The sequence below is a fragment of the Motacilla alba genome, chromosome 28, assembly GCF_015832195.1.
Source record: "Motacilla alba alba isolate MOTALB_02 chromosome 28, Motacilla_alba_V1.0_pri, whole genome shotgun sequence".
Lineage (NCBI taxonomy): Eukaryota > Metazoa > Chordata > Aves > Passeriformes > Motacillidae > Motacilla > Motacilla alba.
The window spans coordinates 4,170,236-4,189,599 of record NC_052043.1 but is presented as its reverse complement, the minus strand read 5'-3'; the positions used below and the strand labels follow the sequence as shown (position 1 = coordinate 4,189,599).

At 58.4% G+C, this 19,364-nt stretch overlaps 1 protein-coding gene across 19 annotated transcripts in view; it reads right to left on the bottom strand.

Moving 5' to 3' along the window:
• The window catches only part of TCF3 (transcription factor 3), a 79,848-nt gene continuing 60,484 nt past the window's right edge, over window positions 1-19,364 (bottom strand). For 6 of the 19 annotated variants that reach the window (XM_038163692.1, XM_038163709.1, XM_038163698.1 and 3 more), the window contains 12 exons: window positions 16,983-17,085; window positions 16,284-16,423; window positions 16,033-16,192; window positions 15,097-15,155; window positions 14,350-14,428; window positions 13,019-13,092; window positions 12,191-12,394; window positions 10,681-10,804; window positions 9,800-9,962; window positions 8,667-8,905; window positions 4,870-5,014; window positions 3,523-3,961 (listed from right to left, as the gene is read on the bottom strand). In XM_038163692.1, coding sequence (XP_038019620.1) covers window positions 4,872-5,014; window positions 8,667-8,905; window positions 9,800-9,962; window positions 10,681-10,804; window positions 12,191-12,394; window positions 13,019-13,092; window positions 14,350-14,428; window positions 15,097-15,155; window positions 16,033-16,192; window positions 16,284-16,423; window positions 16,983-17,085 — 1,488 coding nt within the window. In that variant the 3' untranslated portion in view covers window positions 3,523-3,961; window positions 4,870-4,871. Of the gene's footprint in view, window positions 3,962-4,869; window positions 5,015-5,683; window positions 5,911-8,666; window positions 8,906-9,799; window positions 9,963-10,680; window positions 10,805-12,190; window positions 12,395-13,018; window positions 13,093-14,349; window positions 14,429-15,096; window positions 15,156-16,032; window positions 16,193-16,283; window positions 16,424-16,982; window positions 17,086-19,364 lie in introns of all 19 variants that reach the window. The other 13 variants (XM_038163701.1, XM_038163702.1, XM_038163703.1 and 10 more) reach the window with 9 other exon arrangements.

Genomic DNA, 19,364 nt, shown 5'->3' with positions numbered 1-19,364 from the left:
CACGGGCAGGGTGACTGCCACACAGCTGGAATGGGGGTCACGGGCAGGGTGACTGCCACACAGCTGGAATGGGGGTCACGGGCAGGGCGACTGCCACACAGCTGGGATTCTGCCCCTGTGAGCAGGAGCAGCCACGCTGCCACCACTGCCTGAGCACCAACCCATGGGAGGCTGCAGCTGCTTTGTTCTGGGGAAAAAGCAGGTGAAAAGGGAGAAAACCCAACAATTTGCAATTTTACTGTTCACAGGCTGGATCCCAGATGCTCCCCAGTCCTGTGGCGTGCACAGCTTGTGTGCAGGGAGGCAGGGGGCTGGCTGAGCGGGGCAACAGGAGGCCCCGGGGGGGACACAGGAAATGTCCCATGGCAGTGTCCCAGTTCTGCTGCTTCACTCATGCAGCCTGGGGAAAGAGGAACTAGAAGCTGCACAGAAGGGAAGGCAGCTGCCCCATCTGATGAAGGAAGCTTTGGGGGGGCTCGGTGGCCCCCAAAGAGGAGGGCGTGTGCCCCCAGGAGCAGCCATGCAAGCAAAGGCCGAGAGAGGGAGAAAATGGAATAAATGGCACCATAGAGCATGTCAGCCCCTTGTGACACCTCTCCTGGCAGCAGCACTGCTGCGGGGCATGCACAGCCAGGCAGAGGAGCAGGTCTGGGGATCTCTAAGATCCCAAGTGGAATGGAGCAGAGCTGTGGGCTGGGGAGGGTGCAGACCTGGCCCTCGCTGACCACAACACCTAAAGACAAGAGTTTAATTGCTACAGGGTGACATTTCAGGGCTGGGCTGGTGGCATTTTGGGGACAGCAGCTGGCAGTGGTTGTTTTTAGAAAAGCCACTTTCCCTGGCAGGTTACAGGCACCATGTTCACACTGAGCCAAGCACACTGGCAAGACAAAAGAATTGTTCCTTGCTGCTCTTCCCAATTGTTCCCTGAGCACCCGAAAAGCAGAGATGCCACTGAGGCCACACTGGGCTGGCACACAAAGCTGTCACTGTGCTATCAAAGCAGCTCCAGGGACAGCACTGCCACCCCCTACATTGTGCTTTTGAGATGATCTCTCCAAACCCTGGCTCTGAGGGCTTATGCTCAAGGATCTTCACCCAAGCCTTGCCATGGAGGGACGTTGGCTGGATTTGCTGTCAAAGTAACATCTTAAACCACCTAAATGCCTGGGGATTCAGGGATGGTGAGAAAGGATCTGGCTCATCAGGATTCCTCCTTGGCCTGCGGGACTAGGAGGGGATAAAGAAGTTCAGCAAATTTGTGAACAACTCATAAATCTTCTCAGGTTTCTAATTTTGTTGAATTTATGGATTTTTCTTGACTAGTCCCTTTAAGTCCAATCGTCCATTACTGCCACCTCCAATTCTTGGGGCAAAATCAAAGGGTTTGTGAACAACCTTTAAATATTTTTGTAGGGTTTCAAGCTTTCCAGAGCTGGGACACTGCTCCATCCCTCCTGGCCCTGGGACAGGGGCACTGAGCCAGCCAAACCCCCTGAGCAGTGGGTACTTTGCAGCCCCAGCACTGTCACCAGTGCAGCAGGAACTGTCACGGATGAAACAGAGAGCAGCTGCTGAGCCCGCCAGCTTGCACTCCAGAGCATGAATGGGAGTCAAGGCTGTCACACAGGGAGGAAAACCTCGTCCATCTCCCTGCCCACTGCTTCAGCACCCAGAAGAGCCCCAGGGAGGGACGTGTTGCAACCTAACAAGCTGATTAGGCTAAAATGTGTCTGTTGACACGGGCAAGAAGAACCTGGGCTACTGGAACCACTCAGTTTCCTGCTCTTCCCAGGGATGAGCTGAGGTCTCACCATACAGAAGGAATGCTGGGAGCAGCCAAAAGCTTCAGAGTGATGGCTGGATGATGGGGAGCCCCAGGGCAGGGCCAGGGGCAGCAGGGACAGTCCCATCCTGCCCTGGCACTTGGAGTGGCTCAGCTTGGAGCTGCCACAGGGGCTGAGGCCCCAGTGCCCAGGTGCGGGTGGGAGATAAGCACTGCCCTGAGCACTTCCAGCAGGGCTTGCCAGAGCACAAAGCACATGGAGGAGCACCAGGTTATGCCAAGAGCCTGGGGCTGCTGGGAAGTGCCACAGGACCTAATCCTGTTTGCCAGTCCCTCCCTTTCCCCGTGCCAAAGCAACACAGCTTCCCCAGGAGCCCAGGCTGGAGCCTGCAGGGGAGAGAGCTCCCCACATCCCCCAGACCAGTAGCCGTGTCTCATGCACCATCCTGCCTGACTGGGCTCTGCAGAGCTGGGAAGAACCAGGCACAAAATGTTTCACAAGGGGAAGGAGAAGGAAGAAACAAGAGTAAATTCCTGGTGGACGTTTTTCCATGGCCATCTCCAGACCAGCTGCTGCAGCTCAGCACTGCCCAGCACCTCCAGGGCACCCAGAGGGGCTGCCAGGGATCCTCTTCCTGCTGAGCACACCAGAGTGGTCTGGAGTGACTGGGAATCCCTTGGAGTGAAGGGACAGCTGGCCCAGCTTGGCTGCTGGGGCACAGGGACAGGAGCTCCTGCTGCCCTCCATCCCAGTGCCAAGAGGGGAGCCCATGTGCAGGTGACGGTGGCCACTCACATCCCGTGGCAGTGCTGAGCTCAGTTTGCCTCCAAGGATGCCTGGTCGATGTGACAGCAGGTGACAGCGGGGTGTGAAGCCACCCCTCTCCCTGAGGCGGCATTTTGCATTTCCGACGGCTCCGGTGCAAGGAGGGATCCCGCAGCTGCTCACGGCTTTGCCCAGGCTGGAGCGGCCAGGTCGCTGCTCCTTCCCTGCCTCCAGCACCCTCAGTCTGCTGCTGCCCGGCTTCCCGGCCCCGTATCCCACTGCTGCTCCCGCTGCCTCTGCCTCTTGCCAGCGCTGCAGCTTTGTTCACTTGGTCTTTGTTCAGTGCTGCTCCTGGAAGTGCCTCTGGCAGCTCTGGCCTGTGGGAACAGGCGCTTCCCTCGTGCATCCCGTGCTGCTCTGCTCACCTGGAAGTGCCTCAGTCCCTCGGTTCTCCTCCACCCGGGGCTGCTCTCTCCCAGCAGCTCGTCCTCCCCGGTGCTCCGGAACAGCTGCGGGTCACATCCTCTGCCCCGGGGGCTCGGCATCTCCGGAACAAAGGAACCTCAGCACCTCAGTCCCTGCCGGGGCATCTCCGGAACAGAGGAACCTCAGCACCTCAGTCCCTGCCGGGGCATCTCCGGAACAGAGGAACCTCAGCACCTCAGTCCCTGCCCGGGGAGCGGGAGCACTGCTGCCACTCGCTTGGCTTTGCTGTTGAACTTCCTTTTCCTGAATCAGAAGTGGCCGAAGAAGAGATGGTGAATTCAGCACGAGTTTGCTTTTTGTCATGGAAGGTACAAGCCAGGCAAGGAAGAACATTCCCTCACTGTGGCTACATTCGCTTTTAGTGGCTTTCCGAGCCGAATCTGAGAATTCCTCTCTTTATATCCAGTCTCTCTTAATACAATTTTAATATTCTGGTTGATCCTAAAGATGCAACGTTAACTATAGAAACAGCAGCAGAAAAGCGGAGGGTACAAGACATGTTTTTATACAAAAAAAATTTTTTTCGTTGCTTACAAAACATATGCAAAAGAAGCTAAAAAAACCAAAAGGCATTGCTATTTGTTCTACATAAAAAAATCTCATAACTAATGTTCTTTTTTTTAAAAAAGAAATATCAAGCTTAGGCACAATTTTGCTGCTGGCTGCTTGTGAACAAGCCAAGAGAACACGCCACCCCCTCCTAACTGAGTGATATGTATTGACTGTTCTGCACTTTATACTTAAGGCAATTTTTTGTTTCCGTTTTGTTTCTGACAAAGTGTTTTTTCCACCCCTTACGTCACGCCAGGATCCGTCTGCGTGTGTCAGTATGAGCAGTACTACAGTTTATGGATCAACAGGGTTGCAGGTCACACCGAGGGTTTTCTTTCTACAGATCTCCATATCCAGAGGAACAAAAAGATCTACAAATAAAATCAAATAAAAAAGAAAATAAAAGTCTGAAGTGATGGAAACCCAAATGAGAATAAAACTGTGCTCCTTGCACAGGGGGCCCCAAGGCTGTGAGTCCCCTGCAGGGCTGGGCAGGGCTGCAGCTGAGCTTTGCCTTTGGTTTGGTCAGGCCATCCCCAGGCACCCACTGGGGCAGGGGACACCAAGGGACTGTGTCCTCTCCATGAACTCCATGGGATCAGCTCCTGACCCACCACTCCTGGATCTGCTCAATCTCCCCACCATCCTCTGCACTGCTCAGATGGTCCTAGGGTCCCTTACAAGTGGCACCAGCCCATTGGAGCCTGTGCCTGCCACAGCCTCCCCAGAGGATTTCCACCTTCTCTGACTCTCTTGGCATTTCTGGGCCCTGGCATTCCCTCTCACAGAGCCGTAAGGAAAAGGAATTGCTGGTTCCCAGTAGCCAACTGGGTCAGGACTGGGAGGTGCAGAGCTGAGCTGAGCCCACCCAGAGAGCTCCAACCACCCCCATCCCAGCTATGGGCCTGCACTCTCCTGCAGGCCAGAGGCTTCGGGGGTCCATGGGGCATCTGACACACAGAGAGGGAAAATCATGGAATGCGTTGGCTGGAAGAGACCTTAAAGTTCATCTTATTCCACCCCCTGCCATGGCAGGGACACCTCCCACTATCTCAGGTTGCTCCAAGCCCCTCCAACCTGGCCTTGGACACTTCAGGGATGAGGCAGCCCCAGCTGCTCTGGGCACCCTGTGCCAGGCCTTGCGTGCGAGTCACTGATCTCAGGGAAATGAAGCAAGGCTGCTGCTGAGGGAGCAGGGCTGACCAACGAGAGCAGAGCAGGGCATGGGCACAGGGCTGCACCCACGCTGGCATGTGGGATCAGAGGTGGGGAATGGTACCTTTACATGTGTCCAACAGGGTTGTGACCATCTCCCAGACCAGGATGTGAGGCTGACAGTGTCATCTGGGGATCTCCTACCACTCCGGACACTTTCTCCTCTTCCCGACGCTTCAAGCAGGCCGCTTTTGGGTTCAGATTGCGCTCTGTGCCCAAAACAGCAAGGGAGGGGAGCAACCTCAGTCTGGGCAACAGCATCACCCCTGGCAGCAGCATCCCAGAGGGACAGCAGAGACCATCCCAGGCAGGCCTGTGTGAGGAGATGAGCTGCTGCCCACAGTCCCTGCAGGATCCTGCCGGGCTCCTGCTCGAGCAGAACCCCAGGCCCTGCTGCATCCCCACCTCATGGAATCATGGAATGGTTTGGGTTGGAAGGAATATTAAAGTCCATCTTGTTCCAACCCTCTGCCACGGGCAGGGACACCTTCCACTATCCCAGAGTGCTCCAAGCCCTGGCCAAGCTGGCCTTGGACACTTCCAGGGATCCAGCCACAGCTGCTCTGGGCAACCTGTGCCAGGGCATCTCCATGTGCTTGTTACAGGAACCTCCAAGTGCCTCAGCACTCAAAGAGTTGAGGACTGAATTTTCCAAAGCTGCTTAATGGGATCCAGGTGCCAAATTATATTAAGCGTGAGCAGAGAGAGAGAGCAGCCTCAAATCCACCCCGGGCCAGGGAGAGCTCAGCAGCCGGAGGTGCTGCTGGTGCTGCAAACACACAGCTCAGACCGAAAGCAGAGTCAGGACAGAGAAGCATGAGCATGCAGAGACAGGGGGAGAGACAGGCCCCGAGATGCACCTGCCAGCGGTACCATACCTCGTACTTGCTGCTCCAGGCCCAGAATGACCTGCACCGCTTGCTGCAGGATGATCAGTTTGGTCTGTGCTTTGTCCGTTTTTAAGTGCATCTGGCACATGCGTCCCAGCTCTTTAAAGGCCTCGTTAATGTCCCGCACACGCACCCTTTCCCTGGCGTTATTGGCCATTCTCCTCTCCCGGTCCCTCAGATCTTTGTCCTCCAGTGACAAGGCCTCGTCTGTACTGCTGGGTTCACAGCACCACAGGGGTTAGTCAGGGGGTGCCACCGAGGGGGGCTCTATGTTGCCGTGCTGGAAGTGCTCCGGGTGTCCACTGGAAATGGCCCAAACGGCCTCACTTTGCAAAGCCAATTCCTCCGGGTGCTTCCCAGAGCAGCCCAGGCTGTGTCACCTCTGCAAGCCCAGGGAAGGTGCTGCCAGCACGGGGCCGGGTGCCCAGGGGGCTGGAGGGGCCACTGGGGGCAAGGGTGGGCATTGATGCAGCATCACCAACCAACACCTTCTACCCTCGGCAAAATTTTGCCTTCCTGTTTGTTTTCAACTGAAAACTTGAAGACTGGGGGAGGCTCTCTGCCAAAAACGTCAGGTTCGTCCCCCATGGAAAGATTTTGGCAGGAAGCAAATCCTTCTTTGTAAGATTTCCTTCCCAAATTCCATCTGCAGCTTCCAGTGCTGGTGTTTGGAGCAGGGGTGCTGCAGCAGCAGGAGCAGCCTGGCCTGGCAGCCTCTTAGGGACCAGGAGCCAGGGCTGCTCTGAGGACCAGACTCGGATGCAGACACTGAATCCCGGTCTTTCCACACAGCCAAAAGCCTGCCAGAAGGGGTGGTATTTTTCCTAGGCACAGTCAGAAGCTCAGGGAGAGCCCCCACTGCTGACAGCACCCCAGGGATGCCCAACACAGGCAGGGATGGGGGAAGCAAAGTTGTGCTGGCAGCACCTTGAACCGTGGCCTTGCCCATCCCCTCGAAAGCCCCAATTTAAATGCAGACGACCTTCTCCCCCAGAGCAAAACTTCTTGCAGGAAGACACCTATCTGAGGAGAGTCCTTGGGTGAGACCTGACACTGGGACAGCTTGTGGCCTCGGACTCCTGGGGAGTCATGTTGGGATAAGCCTTTAGCAAAGAGGGGCTGCAGAGTCAAAGCCCTCCCGGAGAGCCCCCGGACAGTGCACGGCCATGTGAAGGGGGAGCAGGGGCTCCCCGGGCATGCACTGCCTGTGTGGGGCTGAGGGCTGCCCACCGGCCCTGCTGCACCCTCGCCTCGCTGCCTTGTCCCTGCCTGTGTCCCCTCCTCGCTGCCCCAGCTCACACTGCCACCTCCTCTCCACACACCCAGCACAGGGGGGGAACGGGGCCATCCTGGCACCTGGCCCCACGCGGGACCCAGATCCTTCATCCGGCACAGGCTGCTGGCTGCGGGTCCTTGCTGGTGGCCACTCCTGGCTGGTGGCTCGCCCAGCAGGGACAAGGCTTGGATGTCACACTGGACAGGACATAGCCGTGTCCCCAGCACCGGCACGTACCACTGGCAGCTTGCACTGTGTGAGGATGGGATGCTTTGGCTGCCTTGAGCCCCTGAGGGTCACCAACCAGCCTAAAACCCCTCAGTCTCCTCCCTTCCCTTCCTGCAGCCGCTGTGGCAGTGGGAGGATCCTGGCAGCCCCCTGGGCGCACAGGGACCTGATGGCAGTGCTGCCAGAGGGGGTGTGAGGGTGGGATTCTCTCCTGGAAAGCAGCACAAACCCAAGGAGGGGACACTGCCTATCTGCACTATCTGCTGAGGGAGCCTGCAGGGCTCAGCCACCTCTCTGGCTGCCTCCAGGAAGGGTTTAAAAAGGGACAAGCGTGGGAGACCAAAATGAACACGGTGCCAACTCTGCCTAAGCCCTGCCCCACCCTCCGTCCTGCCTGGGATCCGTGAGCAGCAAGTACAAGGTAGAGTGGGACCACCGAGAGGTCACGGCTGGGGCATGTCTGTAGGAGATTGGAAAGAACAGAACCAAAAAGTAAAAACTTGAAAAAAAAAATCAAAAGGAAGGGGAAATTAAAAAAGAAGACAGGAAAAAATATACATGTTATGAGAGGCAAAAAATTACAAACTGAAGAGAGGCACAAAGGACTCCAACATCAAGGCACAGCAAGGCCAGCAGAGAGGAGTACAGGCAGGCACAGCCCCCGACGCGTGTTACACAGCTCTGCAGAGAGAAAGGGGTTAACCTGCCCGGCCCGCGCTGCAGGCGGAGCAGGGCGGGGCAGGAGCATGCACTGCGGGATGGGGACAAAGCAGCCACGTCCTGGGACAGCGGGGACAGCCGGGACAGCCACCCTCGCTTCCCTCCCTGCCATGGGTGCACACACACCACGGGGCACACGTGCGGAAGGGAGCCAGCGTGCCCTGAGGGTGTCCCGGTGAGGGCAGAGGCTGGCTCAGAATGCACAGTGCTCCCAGCCCGTGTCGGACACCAGCGCAGCGAGGGCTGCTCAGCCCGGGGCATCCCGCTGCCCTCGCACAGCTGCCGCGGTCCCAGGGCTTTGCCAGGCGCCACACGGGGGACAGGAGCACAGAGCCCCATGGGGCACACCGAGGGGAAAGGAACGGGCTCTGCGCTCAGAGCAGCCCTTGGGGACGGCAGAGCTGGACCCCTCCGGGAGATTCTCTAGCGGGGTTTCTGTCACTTTGCTGGCCAAGCGCTGAGCGCTCCTGGCTGCGGGGAAGCAGGACAGCACAGGCGTCCCCACGGGGACCAGCATGCAGCACACGCGGTGGCAGCGGGGGACAAAGGAGAGAACAGCAGGGATGGATGCAAAAAGGCAAAAAAAAAAAAAAATTAAAAGGACATCGACAGCCTTGGGTTGGTCCCCAAGGCCACAGGGGAGAGAGACAGTGCGAGGCACCACAGCACGTCACAGGAGACAGACAGACAGACAGCCCCGTGCCGATCAGGTACGTAAAATATCACCACTCCGGGACCCTCACTGACCTCTAACTTGTTGCTCCAGGTTCAGTATGACTGATACGGCCTGGTGTAGGATTAGCAGTTTGGTCTGCGGTTTTTCGCTGTTTAGGTGCAGCTGGCACATGCGTCCGAGCTCCTTAAAGGCCTCGTTGATGTCACGAACCCGCAGGCGCTCACGGGCATTATTGGCGACCCTCCTTTCTCTCTCTCTCTCGGCTTTTTGCTCTGGGGGAAGAAGATCGTCCTCCTCATCCTCATCTTGACTAATGGTTTAAAATAAGAACGAGACAGGGACATTCCTCGTGTGCACTCTCAGCACCGGTCAACTCACAGACAAGAAACACGCGGTGACGCGCCGAGATGCCGAGCCCCCCGCGTGCCCTGCCACGACCTGCCGGCCTGTGCCGCGCGCAGAGACACGCAGGGCCTTCGGAGACAAGCACTAAGGCTCTTCTTCTGCCTCTTTTTTGTTTTCTTTTGTTTTTAAACAGCAAAGAAAGAAAACACAATGTGATTAAGCCCTGAGCTTGTTGCCAGGAGAGTGCAGGGTCCCAGACAAGGTGAAGGCCAACACTGGAATCCCCAGCTGGAATTTGGGAAGATGCAGCCCTCTGCCTCCAGGGCAGGAGTGGGGCTGGCACTGCCTCTCTGGGCACCATCACCAGCTGAGGTCTCCAAGCCGGTGGCAAGGCCGCAGAGCAGCCAACACGCTGAAGGACTCCACCTGAGCCACTGCCACTCCTCTGGCTGGATGTGACAGAGGACACAGGAGCCCAAAGCAGACAGCAGAGATGCCCCAAGGCAGGAAAGGGGGCAAACTGTGTCTGACTGGGGCTGAGCACTTGCTCCTTCCCTGCACAGCCCCAAGTGCCCGCACAGGCGGGCACTGCCTCTGCTTTAGGAGCGTGAGGATGCCCTGAGGCCACAGGGACAGGAGCCAGCAGTAGGGTGGCAGGGACCCTTTCCTCTGGGCCAGTAGCAGGAGCCCAGGCTGTGTGAGACCACACCAGGCTCCAGGGTGGGCAGGGGCTGGGGGCTCTGTGCCACAGGATGACCCCAGGCCAAACCAGGCCAAGCCCAGTGCCTGGTGGGTCCTGGCAGCTGGACCCCAGCCCAAACACCCCTGGCCTGGGAACAGAGAAAGTGAAGGGAGAGACCTGTTCAAAGAGCACCTTGTTCTGTTCCGGGAGGGTTTCAGCTCCTTCTTCTCCTCTTCTGAGTTATCTGCCACCGACGTGTTCTCTTCATCCTCCTTCTCCTCCCTCTTTATCTCGCTCGTTCCTGAGGAGACGCTGCTCCGGCCCAGCCCCCCGGACAAGCCTGCAGAGAGCAGAGCCACATGCAGAGCCTGAGGGGCCTGACCCACAGAGGAGGCTGGGGGGGTCCCCAGGCTCTGCTCCCGCAGTGGCATCCCAAACTCATCCTGCGTTGCTGCTCCACACTTGGGGAAGACGTGAAGGTGCTGCCTGTGCCCTGCTGATGCTCCCCATTCTCCCTCTTACCTCCCTTACTTCCAATTTGGAAACCCAACCTACACAACAGAGCACTGGGAACTGTGCACCCACACCTGGCAGGGGGAATGGGAAACTACAGGTCAAACATGTAGGGTTAGATGGGGTACTGGGCAGGAATTGTTCCCTGGCAGGGTGGGCACCCTGTGCCAGGGCAGCTGGGGCTGCCCCTGGATCCCTGGCAGAGCCCAAGGCCAGGCTGGACAGGGCTTGGAGCAACCTGGGACAGTGGAAGGTGTCCCTGGCCATGGCAGGGGGTAAAAAGGGGATGACCTTTAAGGTCCCTTCCAAGCCAGACCATTCTGGGACTGTGAAACCTCTGGAAAAGGCTCCAGGTAAAAACTGCCCAGTGAACACTGCAAGGAAGCACCAGCCTTGCAGGGACATCATCCATCTCCTCCCAGGCTGCACAGGCCTGGACCCAAGCCCCACAGGGGACTCCCCACAGCCCCCAGCAGGTGACGCTCAGCACAGGTGAACCCTGTGAACAGGTGAGCCCCAAAAGCACCCGTGCAGAGCTGCCTTACCACTGTACGTGTCCTGCTGCCTGCTGAGGTCCGGCAGTGAGCTGGGCTGTGATGGAAGTGTGACATGGTTGTGGAGCAAGCTGGGGTTGCTGGACAGCCCATCTTCAGGGTGGCCTCCTCCCACCTGCAGCACAAGGAGCAGAGCGAGCCTCAGGGACGGACGTGTCACGGCCAGCAGGCAGTGGGGACGTTCACCTGAGCTGTCACCCCAGGCCACCCCCGGGCTCCACGGAGCAGGCTGAGGCACAGCTGGGTGCTGCCCTCACCCTCCCACCCCTGGAGCTCCAGAATGCAGGAGGGAAGAGCCAGCTTGCTGCAGCAGCAGCTCTCCAGGACCATGCTGGGGACACTGCAGCAGGGGCTGCACTCAGCCCAGAGCCCCTGTCACTGCTGTCCCCCACCCCGAGGAAAAGCCCTTGTGTGCCCGGTGCAAGGCCAGCACAGCAGAGAGGACACGTGTCCTGCGTCCATGGAGCACCACTGCGTCTGCCACTTCCCCAGTGCCACCAGAGCAAGGGACATCCCAGCAACAGGAACTTGGCTCCAAAGGGGCTGGTGAGGGCCCCTTCTGAGCCCACAGTCCTGAGGCAGTGCCACACAGGCTGGGGACTGACAGGACAGAGCCAGCCCTGGGGCTCCCCAGCTGGCAGCAGCCTACAGAGGATACATTTCATTCCCTGCTCAGGAGCAGAATCCAGGGAGCCTGGAAGGGGATCACAGCTGGTTCTCTGGAGACTGGAGATGTGTCACTGTTTGCTGCAGCGGGCAAGCAGCTCTGCCAAAAATGTGCTGCTGTGGTCACCAACCTCTAGACAAGGGGGGACCCAGGTGACCGTGCATGGGACTCCAGCACTTGTGTGCCCAGGGCACCCTGGATCCACCACATTCCTTGGAGCTGGAATGAGCCCTCACACACCACAGAAAGATGTGGTGCCTGCCAAACCATTCACAGTTCCTGGTGACATGTGGCTCTCCTGTACCCACTGGATCCCTCTTCTCCTCCCTGCATATCCCAGAGATACCTTGAAGTTGTTTAGAGGGGTTTTCAATCATGTCGCAGGGAAAGAAGAGGAGCCCTCTCACCACCTCTGCCTGCCCTGAGAAGGGGCACAAGGGAAAGGCACACAGAACTTGTGCCAAGGCTGGACTCAATGTCCCCAGAGCAGCTGTGCTGTCCCTGAATCCCTGGAAGTGTCCAAGGCCAGGCTGGATGGGGCCTGGGACAGTGGAAGGTGTCCCTGCCATGGCAGGAGGTGGAACAAGATGAGCTTTGAGATCCTTCCAAGCCAAACCACTCTGGGATTCTGTGACTCAGCTCTCCCTTGCAGGAACATGGGAAGTGACTTCTGTGGCTGTCACCCATGCAACACTGCCAGCACCTGACCCAGGCTGGACCACACCGAGCTATTCTTGCACCAAAGGACACGTCCCCCTGAATGCCATGTCACACCACATGTGACACATGTCCCCAGCGTGTCCCTGCCAGCTGCCACACTGCTCCCACACTCACCAGACTCGGGTGCCTGTTCCCCAGGGCCATGACTGAGGCGGGGAAGGCCTGGCCCAGGCTGCCCACAGCAGCACTGTGTGCTGGTGCTGAGCCCAGCAGCCCGTGCATGTCCCCGTGGCTGCTGGGCATGGCAGAGGTCTGGCCCACGGCGTGGTTCCTCAGCACGTGGATGGCTTCATCCAACCTGTCTTCCATTTTGTTTTGCTGGAAGGGCAGGACAGAGACAGGTCTGTGTTAAGTGCCCCATCCCTGGAAGTGTTCAAGGTTGGACGGGGCTTGGAGCACCCTGGTCTAGCAGAAGGTGTCTCTGCCCATGGCAGGGGTGCAACTGTATGAGCTTTAAGAGCCCTTCTAACCCAAACCTTTCCATGATCCCAATCCAATTCCATGACTGCAATCCTATAAAGCCAGCAGCCCCCTGCTGCTCTGCACTACAGAATGGCTGGTGGCAATCCTGGACTGAGGTGCCACAGGGCAGGGATGGAGAGAAATAACCCCCCCAGCCAGTGCCAGTCCCCAAAGGCACGATGGGTCACGAGTGGAACTGTTTAGGGCAGGGAGAAACCTGCCAGGAATCCCTTGGGCTGGGCCAGAGCCCCGGGATGAGCCTGGGCTGGGGCAGGGGGAGGGTGCCAGGCTGCAGGGGGACTCCAGGTCTGGGATGCAGCACTCGGCTCTGCTCAGCTGCTGCTACCCAAACATCCATCCCTGGCCAACCAGCTGATTCCAGGTGCTCAGGGGAGAGGGTGCCACCCAAAAAACCCTTCACCCCCAAGCCCTGAGGGAAGAGAGAGAAAAGGAGAACCCGGAATTTTTGGTGCCACTCACCAAAGTGTGGAGGCTCCCTTCGTAACTGGGAGATAAGGCACCCGCTCCGCCCGCCCGCGGCCACTGCGACGAGCCTGGGGACAAACGCAGAGTTGGGGACCGGCCATGGCCGCGGCTGCCACTAGATGGGGCTGGAAGCTGGGCCACCGCGGCAGCGCACCGGCCACCGTGCCATGCACGGCACTGCTCGGGCCACACCAGCACCACCCGGCCCTGCACAGGCTGCTGCGGCACCACACGGCACTGCATGGGCTACCATGACACTGCACGGGCCACCACGGCACTGCATGGGCCACCACGGCTGCATGGGCCACCGTGGTACTGCACGGGCCACCACGGCACTGCATGGGCTACCACGGCATTGCATGGGCCACCACGGCACTGCATGGGCTACCATGGCACTGCATGGGCCACTGTGGCACTGCATGGGCCACCGTGGTACTGCACGGGCCACCACGGCACTGCATGGACCACCGTGGCACTGCATGGGCCACCATGGCACTGCATGGGCCACCATGGCACTGCATGGGCCACCACGGCACTGCATGGGCCACCATGGCACTGCATGGGCTACTGTGGCACTGCATGGGCCACCACGGCACTGCATGGGCCACCACGGCACTGCATGGGCTACTGTGGCACTGCATGGGCCACCACGGCACTGCATGGGCCACCACGGCTGCATGGGCCACCATGGCACTGCATGGGCCACCACGGCACTGCATGGGCCACTGTGGCACTGCATGGGCCACCACGGCTGCATGGGCCACCACGGCACTGCACGGGCCACTGTGGCACTGCATGGGCCACTGCAGCACCTCATGGGCTACCACAGCACTGCATGGGCCACCACAGGGCTGCATGGCACTGCATGGACACTGTGGCATGCGTGGCACTACGAGCTCTGCTCTGGCTCAGCCCTTCAGGCCTCCAGACGTATCCCAATGTCCCCGGTCTCGGGGACTCTCTGTGACCTCGGGGCCAGGTTATGCTGCACCCCGGGCACAGGGAGCCTGGGCACCAGCTCTGCTGAGCACAACAGGACCTGTCCTGCCCGCGGGGACCAGGAATGGGCTTTCAGCAGGTGCTGAACATGGGTTTTAACCATGGCTGCTTCCCAGGTCCCACTGCGCTTCTCCCACAGGAGGCAAATCCATCCACAGCATCTCTGAGATGGGACATGCAGGGACAGGGTCAGGAAGGGCAGGAGAAGGTCCTGGGGTTGCTGCCAGCCCTGGACTGAGAGTTTGGGGCTGACCTGGGAAATTCACTGCCTGGGAGCTCCCCAAAGCAAACCCCACCCCCCTTTAACCCTTCACATTGTCACTTACCTGCGAGGCCCTGCGGGGACCCGACCGGGGTGGAGGGGTTGGAGGAGAAGTTATTGCTAGAGTGGTCGGGGGAGTAAATCTGCAGGGACAGAAGCGGGATGGTCAGCAGTGCCACCCTGAGCTAGCTGTCCCCTCCCAGTGGCACCCAGCACCTGCTGGGACCTCCATTCCCAAACCCACAGTCAAGCACAACGACCGAGCCCAGTTCCCCCCAGCTCCCCCATTAACCCTGAGGTCTCTCTCTGTCCCCACTACCATCACCCCCGAGTGCAGCCTCTGCTCTTCAGGTCCCCTCTCAGGAGGAAGCAGGAGCTCTCAGGGTGCACTGTCAGCACCCCTCTGCCACGGTGCAAAGATCACTGAATGGGACAGAGGCAACTCTCTGGTGACCCAGTGAGACCAGTGCCCTCCAGTTTGAACCAGCACATACAGGGCAAGGACTACTGGGACCTGCAAGTCCTGCCACAAGGTCTGTGTAGGGTGGTTTAGGCAGAGCAGCACCAGGCTGGGAGGGCACAGAGCAGCAGATGGGGCTGCAGGGCCACCACAACCTGCAGTGCCTGAGTTTCCCCATCCACCATAAGGTGCTGGGACTGAGATGACAACACATGGAGAGGGGAAAGCCTTCCCTCGGAGGCTGCTGGGGGTTTGGGGTGCAATCACCAAATGTGTGCATGTTCCCTGCTGGGCAGAGGGTCCCTGCAGCAGCAGGACTGGGATTGGGTCAGGACCATCCCAAACTCTTACTGAGGCCAGAGCCTTCCCAAGCGCGTCTCCAGAGCTCCCGGCTGTGGTTCCTCTGTTACCTGCCAAGAGAGACACAGATGCCACTGCCAAGACCCCAGACCCCAGAAGGACACAGTACCCTACAGGACCTTCTTTGGGGTCACCTGCTCTGGGGTGGAAATTTTCTGCTTTTAGTGCTTTGCTTGAAAATCAAATGTTTCTCTAGCTTGGAGCAGCTTGGACATGGGGCACCTTCCCCTGGAAGCCATCAAGGGGCTGCAAGGACATCTCTCCAAGCTCTGGGCTGGAGGTGCAGTGCCACCAACAGCAACCAGCCACCTCTGCTGCAGCACAGCCATTGCCATGGGGCATCTCAAACCCCAACAACCACCAATGCACTGGATGGGCCTAGAGGTCTCTTCCAACCTCAATGATACTTTCATTCTGTGAATCCCAAACTTCCTTCTCCACAGAAAAACAAGGTCTTTTCTACAGATCTGTGGGTCAGGATCCTCATTTCCTGGGGAGCACGAGCTCATTTCAGTAACAGCTTCAGCAGGGTCAGAGATTAAAGCACTCGGCGGTTAATGTGGTATCCAAACCCAGCACGAACATTCCCATTCTGGATCTAGGGGAGCAGCTTCACACAGCTGTAAATCCATCCCACAACTCATCTAAGCCACAGCACCTCCAGGACATAATACCAGAGCTGCTGGGCTTCTCCCAGACCCATCCCATGAGGTGTAAACCCCCAGAGCAGCACTCAGGAGCTCCAGCAGCCAGAACCTCCCTGCGCCTCCTCCCTGGGCAGTGACTCCAGGCACAGGTGACAGACGAGGGACCCAGGGTGTCTGGGTGTGTCGGATGCCTCAGGCACCGGGTCTGCACAGGCCCTGGCTGTCCAGGTGAGCCTGTGCCCGGCTGTGGAGCGAGGGGTCCCTCTGTGACTGGCCATACCCATGATGGTGTCCGTGCCGCTGATCGGGGGCGTGTGACTGGACACTCCGTACGCCGTGGAGGCTGAGGAGAAGCCGGACACAGAGGGGAGTCCGCCGTTCACCTCTCCTGAATGCAGCTGGTAGTTCTGGCAGGGAGGGGGAGCAGGGTGAGAGGGGCCCTGGAAAAGGTGTGGTTCAGCATCTGGGGCCTGGGCCCACAGCCATGGGAGAAGGTGCCAGGGAGGTGACACGGCCGCGGGGACACGTTACCATGCGTTCGTGCTGGTGTAAACTGTTGAAGCCACTGGACTGCGGGAGCGGGGACGAGGAGCTGCCCAGCATGGCACCGTAACTCGACTGGCTCATGGCACCCGGGGAACTCCACAGGTCTGCAGAGTTATGGAGTCCATCTGCAAGGAACCCAGAGCTGAGTGGGGCAGGGACAGCAGCAGGCAGCCCCCAGCCCCCAGGGGAGAACAGGTCAGCCCTGGCTGAGGGGCTGGGACTGTCCCCACCACATCCTGCTTGTGCTGAGCATCACCCACTGAGCAAATCAGGACAAACTCTCTGGGACAGGGACAGGAGGCCAGCGAGGGCTGCAGCTGTGCCAGGGCTTGCCATGGAGCTCAGGGAAAGGTTCTTCCCCCCGAGGCTGCTGGGCACTGCCCAGGCTCCCCAGGGAATGCTCCCGGCCCCAAGGCTGCCAGAGCTCCAGGAGCGTTTGGACAGCGCTGCCAGGGGGGCTCAGGCTGGGGTTGTTGGGGTGCCTGTGCAGGGACAGGGGCTGGGCTGATGATCCCTGGGGGTCCCTGCCCGCTCAGGATATTGGATGATTTTGGGGCTGCATTGTGCCTCATGCACTCCCGCCCTGAGCTCCCTCCAGATGTGCAATCCCTCCTGTGGTCCTTAACGGGCAAGGCTGCTCCTGCTCTGCCTGGCTTGTGGGATACAGGGCTGGGAATAACTCACCTGTCATGTAAAAGGCTCCAGGATACACAGTGCTGGGAGGTTTCGAGGGAGTATATCCAGCTGGATCCCTGCTGTAGTCATCACCTGAGTTGGAGGGATACACCTGTGGGGCAGGAAAGGGGTTGAAGAGAATGCCTTGGTCAGTCCACGGCCCCACATCCTCACTGTGGCTGCCCCCAACCCTGCACAGCTTAAACTTCAAACCTCAAGCTTCAGCAGTGTTTGAGCACCTCTCCCATGGCAACAGAGCAGCAAGTGCCTCACTCAACTGACCTTTCCAGGCCTGGAGGGACAGGACACAGGGAATGGCTCCCACTGCCAGAGGGCAGGGCTGGATGGGATCTTGGGCAGGAATTGTTCCCTGGCAGGGTGGGCAGGCCCTGGCACAGGGTGCCCAGAGCAGCTGGGGCTGCCCCTGGATCCCTGGCAGTGCCCAAGGCCCGGCTGGACAGGGCTGGGAGCAGCCTGGGACAGTGGAAGGTGTCGCTGCCCATGGCAGGGGTGGCACTGGATGGGCTTTAAGGTCCCTTCCAACCCAAACTATCTGATGAGTCCAGGAGCTTTGGTTTGATTCATCCCACAGCAGATCTGAGGGGGAACTGGAGCAGCTCAGCCAAAGTCCTCAAAGGGCGCAGCCCCACATGGAGCAGGGCAGGGCAGAGGGCACAGAGGACAGGGCACAGGGGGCAGAGGTGAGGGCACAGAGGACAGGGCACAGGGCTCCTCTCTATTTGTTCCCGTCACCCTCCTTGGTCCCCAGAACCTGCCCAGCTCCAGCAGAAGTTTTGACTCTGCTCCAGTTCCGTTTTCCATGGTTATAACTTTTTCTGGGTAACCACAAAAGCCACCACTGCTGCAGTGACCCCACACTGGGGGGACAGTCTGGGCAGTGGCAGCGGGCACCCGTGTGGCCTTGGGACCTCCTTGTGCCAACCCTGCCCTGTGCCAGGCTCCTGAGCACAGCCCCCGCTCAAAGCCCTCAGGTAAACCAGGCTGAGGGGAAACTGAGGCACGTGGGGCTGAGCAGCCCCTCATAGCTGTTGTCACAGAGGAGGGACAAACCTCAGACAGCCCTCACACAGCTCTTGGGTCAGATTTCTGCAGCACTGCTCAGCTCTGTGATTTAACAGCACATTAAGCAGAAGAAAAGGCTTTTCCTTCCCTTCTAAATTAACCAAACCCATCCTAGAAAGCCTTGACTGAAAATCAGCTTCTGCCAATACAAAAACAGACTCTTCTTTCTTTAAAGCAGAAATTCGACATGCAAAGAAACCGAAATGGCATTCAAAGAAACTGAAATAGCTCTCAGATGATGTGAGAACTTTTGTCACAGGTTATTTTCATCTCCTTTGATTCATTCTGAAACCGATAATCTCTTTTTTTAAAATCCAGCTGAAAGCAGAGGTAGGGCAGGGGCCAGGCTCTGCCTGGCACACACAGTCCTCTTCGGGAAGGAAACTTTCCTGAGTTTCTTTTTCCCCACAGTCAGCTGCTCACTTCCAGCCCTTGTCCTCGCCAGCAAAAGGGAACAAAGTTGACGGTGGGGAATAAAAGACACAATCAGAGAATCCTTATAAAAGACACAATCAGAGAATCCTTAAGGTTGGAAGAGACTGTTAAGATCGAGTCCAACCATAAACACAGCAGCACCATCGTGTTCACCACTAGCCCATGTCCTCAGGTGCCACATCCACATGTGTTTTGAACAATTTCAAGATGGTGACTCCACCATAGCCCTGGACAGCCTGTGCCAGGCTTCCTTTTGTTTAAAAAAACAACCCCAAAGCCCCCCAGAAATCCAACAAGGGTCAGTGGAGCTGGGGCAGGGTCTGGAGCACCAGGAGAGGCTGAGGGAGCTGGGAAAGGGGCTCAGCCTGGAGAAAAGGAGGCTCAGGGGGGACCTTGTGGCTCTGCACAGCTCCTGACAGGAGGGGACAGCTGGGGGGTCGGGCTCTGCTCCCAGAACAGGGACAGGAGGAGAGGGAACAGGGACAGGCTGGGCCAGGGGAGGTTTGGATTGGATACTGGGGACAATTTCTTCACTGAAAGTGTTGTGATGCATTGGAGCAGGCTGCCCAGGGCAGTGGTGGAGTCACCATCCCTGGAAGCGTTCAAACAATGCGTGAATGTGGCACTTGGGGACACGGGTCAGCAGTGGCCTTGGCAGTTCTGGGGAGCAGTTGGACTCTGTGACCCTTAGAGGGCTTTTCCAACCTTAATGACTCTGTGACTCTGCAGAGGACTCGTAAAATAAAGACACAAAAAAAGAGAGAGGGGGAAGGGCAAATCCTGACAGACACTGGCAGCTGCCCTTTGTCCCTTGCTCAAAAAAGAGAATTCCAGGCCCTGGTTCCTGGGATGCTGCCGGGTGCTGTGGGCAGA